The 14,203-nt window shown below is 34.8% G+C and overlaps 1 protein-coding gene across 1 annotated transcript; it reads left to right on the plus strand.

Moving 5' to 3' along the window:
* The first annotated feature begins 13,517 nt into the window (after positions 1–13,517).
* Positions 13,518–13,904, plus strand: LOC148956126 (uncharacterized). The gene has a single exon (XM_089089330.1). It carries the CDS (start codon positions 13,518–13,520, stop codon positions 13,902–13,904), a length of 387 nt encoding a protein of 128 aa, XP_088945456.1.
* The last annotated feature ends 299 nt before the right edge of the window (positions 13,905–14,203 follow it).

Consider the following 14,203-nt stretch of genomic DNA (forward strand, 5'->3'; position numbering starts at 1 on the left):
GAAAATTATAGGTTTTATGAAATTGATCATAAGATTTAAATTATTCTATCAGATACATTGGCACTTTAAGATGAAATTTGACCCGCATATGCTTGTGGGTATTAAGCGTTTACAAGACTCCTGGTTAATAAAAAAAATCGCGAAGACTAAAAAGTTCAACTTCATAGCAATGTCTCTTGTAAGTGTCAAATCTATTAAGTATCTGAGCTTATTCTTTGTATTGTTGATGCAAGCATCCCATTCTTTAATTACCAGTGAGGCATTCTTAACCATCGCAATACCTTTACGCAAGTATCTTTTCGCAAAAAATTCGCAAATCTCGTACACTAAAGCTTGTGTATTATAACGACCACAGAGTAACTTCGCTAATACAGGGGTTGGGATGGGGGGGGGTCGGAGTCCGGGGGGGGTGTGGTAGGGGACCTCAAAACACTGTTCAAATGGAACTTGTGTATTATAACGACCACTGACCCCATGTAACTGAACCCCTGTATAACCGAAACCCTGTACAAGTGAACCTCCGTGCTACTCGACCCCATTTAACTAATCCCCGTGTAACTGAATCCGTATGTAACTGAACCCTCATGCAAGTCAACCCTCGTGCAACTCAACTCCCTCAAAACACTTTTCAGCCATTTCTTGTTAATTTTTTTATTTCTAAACTATTTAAAATTGACAACACTGTGCAAATCATCACTTGTGTATTATACAATACACATTCATTCCATCTCCTCCAAAACACTTTTCGGTCATTTCTTGTTAAAATTATCCAATCGCTAATTACCCTTTTTTTTCTCCACCTTCAAATGTTCCTTTAGTCATTGCCCAGTTAACACTAAGATGTAAATTGAGTAATCCTCTCGCAATAACAAACCAATCCAGATTATACCCACTTAACCAGATCAAAAATGGCGCTCACACTAACTTGATTAGTAATTGGACTTTCAGTCCTACATTCACGGGTTTCTGCAAAGTGCTATGGACTTCATTGAAAAAATACCAGTTTAAAAAAAAAAAAATAAACATATATTATACTCGGTCCTCAGAAATATTTACCTATAGGACCGGTAGCATACTATACCTACCAGAAAAACCGGTTTGGTACGTGGGCGTACGCAAAGTATATATCTTCAAGCAAATTCCAAATGATATTTCATGATTGTAATAGGAAAATGACCCTGGTAACCCAATTACTTGAAAATATACACACATATCCATGCCTCAGGCTTGTGAAAGTGCGTGTAGGTTTTCAATGCATTGGGGCTTTACTACTCTTATAATAGAGCTATTTTCAAATATGAATAGTCCTAATATGGGTCCATGTGGGGAAAATGTTTTCTTTGATGCCCTTCGCACTTTAAGAGCACAAATATACAAAAAATTTGCCTCAATTTTGTTATTTCTGTCAATATATTAGTAAATTTAAATTTCATAAGTGCATGTTTGAAGATGCCCAAAAAAACTTCATAATTTTTAATCAACAAAACGAGAAATCTTATAATAGAGCTATTTTCAAATATGAATAGTCCTAATATGGGTCCGTGTGGGGAAAATGTTTTCTTTGATGCCCTTCGCACTTTAAGAGCACAAATATACCAAAAATTTGCCTCCATTTTCTTCTTTCTGTCAATCTATTAGTGAATTTGAAACTTCCTAAGTGCATGTTTGAAGATGCCCAAAAAAACTTCATAATTTTTAATCAACAAAACGAGAAATCTTATAATAGAGCTATTTTCAAATATGAATAGTCCTAATATGGGTCCATGGGGGGAAAATGTTTTCTTTGATGCCCTTCGCACTTTAAGAGCACAAATATACAAAAAGTTTGCCTAATTTTAGTTATGTCTGTGAATATATTAGTAAATTGAAATTTCATAAGTGCATGTTTGAAGATGCCCAAAAAAAACATCATGATTCTTAATCAACAAAACGAGGAATCTTATAATAGCGCTGTTTTCATATATGAATAGTCCTAATATGGGTCCATGGGTGAAAAATGTTTTTTTGATGCCCTTCGCACTTTAAGAGCACAAATATACCAGAAATTTGCCTAAATTTTCTTATTTCTATGAATCTATTAAGGAATTTGAAACTTCATAAGTGCATGTTTGAAGATGCCCAAAACAACTCATAATTTTTAAAAAACAAAACGAGGAATCTTATAATAGGGCTGTTTTCATATATGAATAGTCCTAATATGCGTCCATGGGGGGAAAATGTTTTGTTTGGTGCCCTTCGCACTTTAAGATCACAAATATACCAGAAATTTGCCTAAAGTTTCTTATTTCTTTCAATCTATTAGTGAATTTGAAACTTCATAAGTGTATGTTTGAATATGCTCCAAAAAAACTTCATAATTTTTAAACAACAAATCGTGAAATCTAAAATAGCGCTGTTTTCATATATGAATAGTCCTAATATGGGTCCATGGGGGGAAAATGTTTTTTTTTATGCCCTTTGCATTTTAAGAGCACAAAATTACCGAAAATTTGCCAGGGTTTTTTTTGTTCTTTTTCTATCAGTGACTTTCAGCTCAGGAAAATTTAGCTCCCTGGAATAGTTCTATCTAATTAGAATTCTACGCCAACTGTTGAGATTTCAAAGGCTTTCGGCGGCCGCACATTTGGAACACTACTTGAAATAAGAATTTCAAAAGATAAAACGCTGAATATAATATAAATAACGTCGTTAATGGCCGATAAAATGAAAGGATTTAAAAAGACGTTGCATAAAGAAAGCAATAAGATGCAATAAGATTAATTCCTAAAACGTGCAATATATGCATAATCAAAAGTGAAACGTGTCTTATATTCATTCTTAAACATCTAAAAAAACGTAGAATAAAAACATCCTGTAATTAATAGACGTCTCAAAAAGATCTTAAGCTCAGCTCCCTTTTAAAATAATCCGATGCTCGCACTAGACATCGATGTAGTAAAAATGGATTAAATGGATCAATTTCTGTTGGTTTTTATTAATATCCCCAGGGATTGCCCTAAATTAAAGAAGGGCTGCCACGCCCTCAGAAATCTTCAAATAAATTTTTACCTTTTTAATGTTTAATTTTAACTTCAAGAAAATAAGCTCATTTACTCTATTACCTTTTCGAAATGAAATATAATTTTACTAAGAGTTTCTTACTCGAAGCTATTTGTTTCAAGGCTTACTTAAATGTGAAGGAGGCTTTCTACTTCCTCTTTCAAAGCTAATTTTTACATTAAAGTTTAGTAGTTGTTAGAAAATGCTTCACGATTGATCAATATCCTTGAAAAATTTCCCCACACAAAGGAGCCTGTTAATTGGAGGCTCATCATTTATAGGTTCACCATTTCAGTCAACATTTCCCTTGTCCGTTCAATATGGTTTTCAAGGTGAATTCTTAAAACAAATCGTTTTTATACGGATGCTCTTGTGTATACTAGTAGGAAGGGGATGGCTGTCCCTTGGAAACAAACAGCCATTGAATATTATTTATAAGTAGAAAATTGGAGTTTATTAACAATTAAATCTCAGTGAAAAATAGTCTTACAGCCTTTGCTACCCAGAATGAGCTGTTCAATAAGCTGTTTTCTTGAAGTTAAAATTAAACGTTAAAAAGTAAACATTTATTTAAAGAGTCCTGAATGAGGGCATGGCAGCCCTCTTCTAATTTAGGGCAATCCTTGGGATATTACTAAAAAACAACAAAAACTGGTCCATTTGATCCATTTAGAGAATTACTAAATGGATCAATTACTGTCCATGGATTGTTTAGCTTAGATTTGTTGATACTTCAATCCAGCTACTAAAGACTGTCAAGTACCTTAATGTCCTGATAGATGAATGTTTAAGTTATAAACCCCATATAGAGTTGTTAAGTAGTAAGACTGCAAGGAATGTTGGGAATATAAGAAAGCTGAAGAAATTTTTCCCCTATGATGTAATAAGGTCTTTGTATTTTTCTACTGTTCACCCGTACCTTTTGTACTTTAATGTCGTTTGGTCGAGTACTTTCCCGACACATCGACTTCCGCTTCGTGTGTTGCAGAACTCAGCTATAAGAGTGCTTTGTGGTGATAAAAAAGGTGCATCAGTGAGAAGGAGATATGTTGAACGACATATTCTGCCTTTACACGGAGTTTCTAAATTTTATTCAGCTTTGTTTTTGTTTAAATATGAGCGTGGATTATTGCCACAATGTTTCGGTCAAATGTTCGTGGCTGGATGTAATGTCAATGAATACTCAACCAGAACAGCATCCCAGATAACACCACCACAGGCTTCAACTCGAAGATCACTCTTCTCTATCCGTCATGTGGGACCAGGGTTTTATAATAGTGTACCAAATGAATTATTAGTTGATGAAAATATTGCTAGTTTTAGGATTAGGTTAAAATCTCTGTGTTTTGGTGAGCATAATATTTCTTAGCAATTTTCTCTTGAGGGGTCTCTCAGTTTTATTTTGGTTATTTTTTATTGTGGTTATGTGAGGGTGGTAGTGAGAGAACGGTGATACTTAGTTATGGTTTGTTTTCTTTGGGGGGGGGGGTGGTGCACGACGGTGGAGGCGGGGGGGCCGTGTTTTTTTTTGTCTCTGTTTCTTTTTTTTTATTTATTGTTTTAAGTTGTTGATAGCGATGTATGTATAAGGTTTTTTTTTGAAGGGTGTATAGCCTAAACGAGTTTGCTTCTGATGGTTCATTTATTTATTTGTTTGATTTAAATAAAAACCCTTATCAGTTAAAACTGTGAAATTCAGTGAACGAAAAGGAAAAGACAGACTCGTGTGTGTGTAAGAAGGTACACCATATTCTAACCAAAATGTTGAAGTATCCTCTTCCTGGCTGGGTTTTCCTGAAATATAGATTAAATCATGATTTTCATTATCTCTCTCTTAATGTTTTCTTCAATAATTGTCTAAGTTCTTTTCTGAACTTTTCCAATGAAGGGAAAACAAAGTTACACTTCAATTTTAAATTTTTTCAAAGACGAGAAAAATAAGTTCCATTTCAGTTCTAAATTTTCCCAAAGAAGAGAAAAAAGTTACATTTCGATCCTGAATTTTTCCAAAGACGAGAAAAAGCTCTACTTCAGTTCAAATCTGCAAAAATTTGGCATTTTCTAATTTTTCGCCGGAAGAAAGATCCCGGCTGCGTGTTTATTTGTTGTTTATAAATAAACAATTTGTTGTTTTATAAACGTGTTTATTTGTTGTTATGTCCTAATATGGGTCCATGGGGGGAAAATGTTTTCTTTGATGCCCTTCGCACTTTAAGAGCACAAATATACAAAAAATTTGCCTCAATTTTTTTATTTCTGTCAATTTATTAGTAAATTGAAATTTCATAAGTGCATGTTTGAAGATGCCCAAAAAAACTTCATAATTTTTAATCAACAAAACGAGAAATCTTATAATAGAGCTATTTTCAAATATGATTAGTCCTAATATGGGTCCATGTGGGGAAAATGTTTTCTTTGATGCCCTTCGCACTTTAAGAGCACAAATATACAGAAAATTTGCCTCCATTTTCTTCTTTCTGTCAATCTATTAGTGAATTTGAAACTTCCTAAGTGCATGTTTGAAGATGCCCAAAAAAACTTCATAATTTTTAATCAACAAAACGAGAAATCTTATAATAGAGCTATTTTCAAATATGAATAGTCCTAATATGGGTCCATGGGGGGAAAATGTTTTCTTTGATGCCCTTCGCACTTTAAGAGCACAAATATACCAAAATTTTGCCTAAATTTTTTTATTTCTGTGAATCTATTAGTAAATTGAAATTTCATAAGTGCATGTTTGAAGATGCCCAAAAAAAACATCATGATTCTTAATCAACAAAACGAGGAATCTTATAATCGCGCTGTTTTCATATATGAATAGTCCTAATATGGGTCCATGGGTGAAAAATGTTTTTTTGATGCCCTTCGCACTTTAAGAGCACAAATATACCAGAAATTTGCCTAAATTTTCTTATTTCTATGAATCTATTAAGGAATTTGAAACTTCATAAGTGCATGTTTGAAGATGCCCAAAACAACTCATAATTTTTAAAAAACAAAACGAGGAATCTTATAATAGGGCTGGTTTCATATATGAATAGTCCTAATATGCGTCCATGGGGGGAAAATTTTTTGTTTGGTGCCCTTCGCACTTTAAGATCACAAATATACCAGAAATTTGCCTAAAGTTTCTTATTTCTTTCAATCTATTAGTGAATTTGAAACTTCATAAGTGTATGTTTGAAGATGCTCCAAAAAAACTTCATAATTTTTAAACAACAAATCGTGAAATCTAAAATAGCGCTGTTTTCATATATGAATAGTCCTAATATGGGTCCATGGGGGGAAAATGTTTTTTTTTTATGCCCTTTGCATTTTAAGAGCACAAAATTACCGAAAATTTGCCAGGTTTTTTTTTTGTTCTTTTTCTATCAGTGACTTTCAGCTCAGGAAAATTTAGCTCCCTGGAATAGTTCTATCTAATTAGAATTCTACGCCAACTGTTGAGATTTCAAAGGCTTTCGGCGGCCGCACATTTGGAACACTACTTGAAATAAGAGTTTCAAAAGATAAAACGCTGAATATAATATAAATAACGTCGTTAATGGCCGATAAAATGAAAGGATTTAAAAAGACGTTGCATAAAGAAAGCAATAAGATGCAATAAGATTAATTCCTAAAACGTGCAATATATGCATAATCAAAAGTGAAACGTGTATTATATTCATTCTTAAACATCTAAAAAAACGTAGAATAAAAACATCCTGTAATTAATAGACGTCTCAAAAAGATCTTAAGCTCAGCTCCCTTTTAAAATAATCCGATGCTCGCACTAGACATCGATGTACTAAATATAATAGAACTCTGTAAATGGATTAAATGGATCAATTTCTGTTGGTTTTTATTAATATCCCCAGGGATTGCCCTAAATTAAAGAAGGGCTGCCACGCCCTCAGAAATCTTCAAATAAATTTTTACCTTTTTAATGTTTAATTTTAACTTCAAGAAAATAAGCTCATTTACTCTATTACCTTTTCGAAATGAAATATAATTTTACTAAGAGTTTGTTACTCGAAGCTATTTGTTTCAAGGCTTACTTAAATGTGAAGGAGGCTTTCTACTTCCTCTTTCAAAGCTAATTTTTACATTAAAGTTTAGTAGTTGTTAGAAAATGCTTCACGATTGATCAATATCCTTGAAAAATTTCCCCACACAAAGGAGCCTGTTAATTGGAGGCTCATCATTTATAGGTTCACCATTTCAGTCAACATTTCCCTTGTCCGTTCAATATGGTTTTCAAGGTGAATTCTTAAAACAAATCGTTTTTATACGGATGCTCTTGTGTATACTAGTAGGAAGGGGATGGCTGTCCCTTGGAAACAAACAGCCATTGAATATTATTTATAAGTAGAAAATTGGAGTTTATTAACAATTAAATCTCAGTGAAAAATAGTCTTACAGCCTTTGATACCCAGAATGAGCTGTTCAATAAGCTGTTTTCTTGAAGTTAAAATTAAACGTTAAAAAGTAAACATTTATTTAAAGAGTCCTGAATGAGGGCATGGCAGCCCTCTTCTAATTTAGGGCAATCCTTGGGATATTACTAAAAAACAACAAAAACTGGTCCATTTGATCCATTTAGAGAATTCTATTATATTTATTACATCCTTCAACAGTCCTTGAGAGCTCCACATTAATGTGTGTCTGTGTGAGTGTGCATGTGTGTCTGTATGTTTTTTGTTGTTTTTTTCTCCGTGTGTTCGCACTATAAAGTCCAAAAATGCTTAACCGTTTCACTATTTTTTTTAAACATTTTTATTTTCTAAAGTTCAATAATAATAACATGGTTATCTCACTATTTTTACATACTGACTTAAATCAGTCATTGATATATTTCACGGTTTCATTGAAAAGCTCTTCTAGTCTATCTATGTCTGTAGTCATATGATAAACTTGTTCAAGATTGTTCTTAATCAAAGTATAATCACCTACGTAACAAGTACTGACAAAACTCTCCAAAAGTGACCCCGCGTACCTCAGCGCCTCTAGACCCAAAGTGCTGTACTACTTAGTCGCTCCGAGCCAAAGTACTTTGCCACGAACCAATAAATTATGCTAGAGCGTGATTCAGGCAAAGAGTGACCGGGAAAGTTGTATTGAATTGTGTAACTACGGTATTTAGTTGCCAGGTTTGCATAGGTATGGAATCGTCTCCGGAGACGCGGACAAAGGGTCACTTTTTTGTGTGGAGAGGATAGGTTTTGTTAGTACTTGTTCCGTAAGTGATTATACTTTGTTCTTAATCAAAGTATAAACACATACAACAAGTACTGATAAAACCTATCCTCTCCACACAAAAAAAGTGACCCTTTGTCCGCGTCTCCAGAGACGATTCCATACCTATGCGAACCTGAGGGATAATAGCCTAAGTTCCGTAGGTGATTATACTTGTTCCGTAAAAGCTGTATTAAATTTAATTTATTGGCTCGGAGCGATTAAGTAGTACAGCATTTTTCCTCTAGAGGCGCTGAGGTACGCGGGGTCACTTTTGGAGGGTTTTGTCAGTACATGTTCAGTATGTGTTTATACTTTGTTCTTAATATAACTTCAGTAATGAATCAGCTATCAGCCGGTTAACATCTCAAGGCGCTTGCTATCGCCTGCTCAGTGAGTGAAGTCACGAAATTAATATAGTTTGATTAATGCTAAACTATGTGTGCTGTGATAGGAAGAAAATGTTTGCAAAATAATATAGGTTTATTGAGGATATACATTGCTGTCTGAAGGAATATTTGCTGTAACCAGTTGATGCGCAGAAAGAAGATTTGGATCTTGAATTCAATTGAAGGCGGAGTAAGGTGTTTGCTGTGCCTAACGGCTAAGACTACTGCACGTTCGCACCAACGTTGGTAAAGATTTGGTGCTTTTTCCGGTAAGACAGTTTTGCTTATACATCTTTGTTGTTATTTCCAACATCAAAATGGTTAGGAAAAAGAGTAAGAGGAGTCGCCTGGATGAGGATTTATTAAGTGAGAATATGACGACAAGCACCCCCAATACGTTTGAAATTACTCGGGAGTCAGCGAAAACCCCGGCATCATTACAGACCTTGTCAGAGGATTTTTTGAAAATGATGGACATTTTGCGAGATACCCATAACTCAGTCCATTCGATCGATCAGCGATTTACTACACTAGAAAATAAAATACAAGCAATAGAATCGGAGCAAATGGCTTTACGGACTGAACTTTCGGGGTCAAGTTCACGCATGACTGCTGTAGGAAATGATGTTTCTATGCTGAAAACTCAAGTGGTTAACCTGCAAACGGAAGTGAAGTACTACAAAGAAAAGACTTTGCGTATGTCTGGTAGGATTATGGCTACAGAATATCAGCCAACGGAAAATAATGTGATAGTATGGAACACAGTTTATGAAGCCGAGGATCAGGCTAAAGGAATGTTTACTGAGTTACGTACAGACGGTTTGGCTTTACCAGTGATACCACAGTTTTCGGTTATTGAGATTAAAAAGTACAAGAAATATTTCAAGGTTAATGTAAACAACCGTGAGAATAAGATCGAAATACTCAAGAATAGTAAAAAGCTTAAGGGAAAAATGATACGAAACCAGAATAATATTTATGTGAGCGATGATGCCCAATTTCCAGTGAGAGCGGAATGGAAAAGACTGTATTAAAATAAAGCGCTTCTTTGTTTGATTGGTTTTACGTCTTGTTTATCTAATACTGTGCCACTGTGTCTCCTTTTTGAACGACCGGGTGGTCGAAAAGTAAAGTTTACTTGCGATGAGTCGATTGATGAATTAGTGTATAGACTTACCCCCTCTGCGGCTCCCAGGGGCCCTAAGGAATGATTGATTTGATAGTTTTTTTTTCTTTTTTTTCTTTTTTTCTTTTTTGTGGTTTTGTATATGTTTGGTTGTTTAGAAAAATTTTGAAAAGGTTAGCTTATGAAATGAAAAAATGTTTTGTTGTTTTTTGTTTGTTTATTTAAGAGTGGAGTATTTTTTTATTTTAGTTTAAAGGATAAATATGAGTAGGTGGTAGTAGGCTCTTATGTTATTGAATGGATGCGCTTATTATTGTGGCGGAATTTCTTTGTGTGTTAATGTGTTTTTCTTTTTGTTTATATTTTCTGTTCCATTTTTCTGTAATTTGTTTTTTAATCTTTTTTTCTTTTTTCGGGTTTATTTTCTTTTTACGGCTGGCCTGTCTTCGATTTGGTGTGAACAAGGAAAAGTAATTGGTAACGTTGTAGTTTTGTTTCGCCGTTCTCTCGCTACCCCTTCGATGAATGGTTATTATTCTAGTTGTTGATTTGGAAAGATTGAGATCACTTGAGAGAGATTCGCTAAATTTTCAGGATTCACATGGTGGTATTCTCCATAGGGATCTAGATCAAGATTTTTGTGAGGTACTCCCTAAAGCGTATTATAAATGCCCTATTGAAATTAATAATGTGTTGTCAGGACCCAGTGGACTGAATTTGTTATCGCGGAATGGTCAAGGTCTAGAGCTCATTGGATTATTTGAAGGAATTGTGTCTGTTTTCGAAATTAGATGTGATTGCTCTGACAGAAACGTGGTTGAGAGATCATACGACAAGTTTATTAGATATAGGTGGGTATCGACTTCATCTTCAGAAAAGAGAGAAGATGCAACATGGTGGACTGGCAGTTTATGTTAGGAATGGTCTCGATATTAAGGTGAGGAATGAAAAGCGTGTAAACAAGGAAATGTTATTTGAAAGTGTGGTATTAGTATTATGTAAATCGGGACAGAATTTTTTGTGGTTTTAGTGTACTGCCCTCCGTCAGGTTCTACTGAGGAATTCTTGGAGCTCCTAGAAAAGCAACTGGATGAGCTTGTTGATGATAATAAACCTTTGTTCGTGAGCGGGGATTTTGATCTGGACCTAACTAAAGTGAGTGCTAATCCTAAGATTCGTGAATTCATAAATGTGATGTCTTGCTATGGTGTGTTTCCTGTGGTGAATATTTGTACTTGGGTAACTGCTAATTCTGAGTCCCTCCTTGATAATTTTAAATAAAAAAAACAAGTCTTTTAAACTGAAAGTAAGGAGCGACATTAAAACTTAAAACGAACAGAAATTATTCCGTATATGAAAGGGGCTGTCCCCTCCTCAACGCCTCGCTCTTTACGCTAAATGTTTTAAGTTTTAATGTCGCTCCTTACTTTCAGTTTAAAAAACTTGTTTTTTTATTTAATTTCTGATCGTATTTTAGTTAATGCAGCTTTTATTTTGGCTCGGCGTTATTGAATAAGTAAACAAAATTTGCATAAAAATTTTACTTTTCTTTTGCTAAATGGCTGTCTCTAAATTTGGTTCTGACGTAATTTACAAATTAACTTACGTAACGAACTTCTATATTCGTATATTTTTCTTCTGGCAAAAAATACAAAGTTGCAGATTTTTGCAGATATGAGCTTCAAACCTATGTTATAGGGTTTTCTGATACGCTGAATCTAACGGTGTGATTTTTATTAAAATTCTTTCACTTTTAGGGGATGTTTTCCCCCTCTTTAAAAAATCAGGTAAATTTTATCGGGCTCGTAGCCTTTGATGAGTAATGCTAAATTTAATTAAATTCATGTATTTAGAATGAGTATTATAAGCCAATTCTTTTGATAAATTTATTGACATCAAAGTTCCATTTTTAAAAGTTTCAATTACTATTGAGCCGTATCGCTTGTTTTTTTTTTTTGTATTGTTTTTTTTATTACGTATATGTTATTACGTATATGATGGGGTTCTCCCCTTAGTCAATACCACGCTCTTTACGTTAAAAGTAAAAAAAAAATTTAATTCACAAACCCCTGAATCACAAAGACCGTTTAATTAGAATAAATAGCTCTTTTGAAAGCACTAGAAAAAACTGTAGCGTAAAGAGCGAGGTATTGACTTGGGGGAGAACCCCCTCATATACATAATTATTTCTGTTCATTTTAAGTTCTATTGTTGCTTCTTACTTTCAGTTGAAAAAACTTGTTTTTTTTATTTAATTTCTGATCGTTTTTTAAATAATGCTTGGAAATACGGCGCCCCCTTCATAGAAATGTCCCTTACCCCAAAGAAACATCCTCCACGGAAAGATTCTCCCGAGTAACCCCAGATTCAACCCAGAGCTCTGTTGCCACAGTTTGTACCTCATCGCCGGAGGAAGCAGCTGATCAGATGTTTGACCACTTTGCAAATATTGGAAAAAATATGGCAGGTACAGGATCCTCCTCCTCTGTAGAAGAGTTTTTTGTTCAGTTTTTACCTGTGGCTAGTGATGTTTCTGCTTTTTTTGCGTCCGATTAATGTTGAGGAGCTCAGAAATACAGTTTAGAGCATGAAGAGTAATGCCGCAGGTAGTGATTATTTTTCCCTGAAAGTTTTGAAGCATGTATTTCCAGTTGTATCAGAGCATTTGGTGTAGGCTACCTATTTGATCAGTGTATGAAATTTGGTATTTTTCCAGGTTGCTTTAAGTCAGCTAAAGTTATTCAGTTTTTAAAGGTGGTGATAAGAATTCTTTCCATGATTATAGACCTATATATCTTCTCCCAGTGTTAAGTAGAGTGTTTGAAAAGATGATAAATGCTAGAATGGTTGAGTTTCTAGAATCGCGGAGAATTTTAAGTCCAACCCAGTTTGGATTCCGAAGAGGAATGTCGACGAATCAGGCCGTTCTGTTTTTGGTGACGTTCGTAACTGATGCCCTTGATGCTGGTTGGAAAGCGGCTTCAGTTTTCCTTGATATTGTGAAGGCCTTTGATTCAGTTGATCACGGTATTCTTCTTGAAAAACTTGATAATTGTGGATTTCGAGGTGCGTTCTTAGGTCTTTTAAGGTCTTTCCTTCATAATCGTTCTTTGTATGTGAGTGTTGGAGGTGCCGTATCGGGTACAAAGAAAATTGAATATGGTGTGCCACAAGGGTCTGTGCTCGGGCCTATACTGTTCTTAATCTTCATTAATGATTTGTGCGGAGCTGTGGAGGGTTTGTCGTTTGACCTGAATTTTCCCGTTAGTGAAACCATAAAGTAAATTATTGCGCTATTTGCGGATGATGCGCATTTCACAGTGGCAGCAAAGACGGAACTACAACTCATGGAGAAGCTTATTACGGGTATGAACCAAATTGGGATATGGACTAGAGCTAACAAACTGAGGTTAAATAACAACAAATCATAGTTTCTAGTTTACAGAAGAAACCCCAATTACTGTCCATGGATTGTTTAGCTTAGATTTGTTGATACTTCAATCCAGCTACTAAAGACTGTCAAGTACCTTAATGTCCTGATAGATGAATGTTTAAGTTATAAACCCCATATAGAGTTGTTAAGTAGTAAGACTGCAAGGAATGTTGGGAATATAAGAAAGCTGAAGAAATCTTTCCCCTATGATGTAATAAGGTCTTTGTATTTTTCTACTGTTCACCCGTACCTTTTGTACTGTAATGTCGTTTGGTCGACTACTTTCCCAACACCTCTACTTCCGCTTCGTGCGATGCAGAACTCAGCTATAAGAGTGATTTGTGGTGATAAAAAAGGTGCATCACTGAGAAGGAGATATGTTGAACGACATATTCTGCCTTTACACGGAGTTTCTAAATTTTATTCAGCTTTGTTTTTGTTTAAATATGAGCGTGGATTATTGCCACAATGTTTCGGTCAAATGTTCGTGGCTGGATGTAATGTCAATGAATACTCAACCAGAACAGCATCCCAGATAACACCACCACAGGCTTCAACTCGAAGATCATTCTTCTCTATCCGTCATGTGGGACCAGGGTTTTATAATAGTGTACCAAATGAATTATTAGTTGATGAAAATATTGCTAGTTTTAGGATTAGGTTAAAATCTCTGTGTTTTGGTGAGCATAATATTTCTTAGCAATTTTCTCTTGAGGGGTCTCTCAGTTTTATTTTGGTTATTTTTTATTGTGGTTATGTGAGGGTGGTAGTGAGAGAACGGTGATACTTAGTTATGGTTTGTTTTCTTTGGGGGGGGGGTGGTGCACTACGGTGGAGGCGGGGGGGCCGTGTTTTTTTTTCTCTCTGTTTATTTTTTTTTATTTATTGTTTTAAGTTGTTGATAGCGATGTATGTATAAGGTTTTTTTTTGAAGGGTGTATAGCCTAAACGAGTTTGCTTCTGATTGTTCATTTATTTATTTGTTTGATTTAAATAAAA

This window comes from Artemia sp. Qi Xiang Cuo, chromosome 1, assembly GCF_049724085.1.
Source record: "Artemia sp. Qi Xiang Cuo chromosome 1, ASM4972408v1, whole genome shotgun sequence".
Lineage (NCBI taxonomy): Eukaryota > Metazoa > Arthropoda > Branchiopoda > Anostraca > Artemiidae > Artemia > Artemia sp. Qi Xiang Cuo.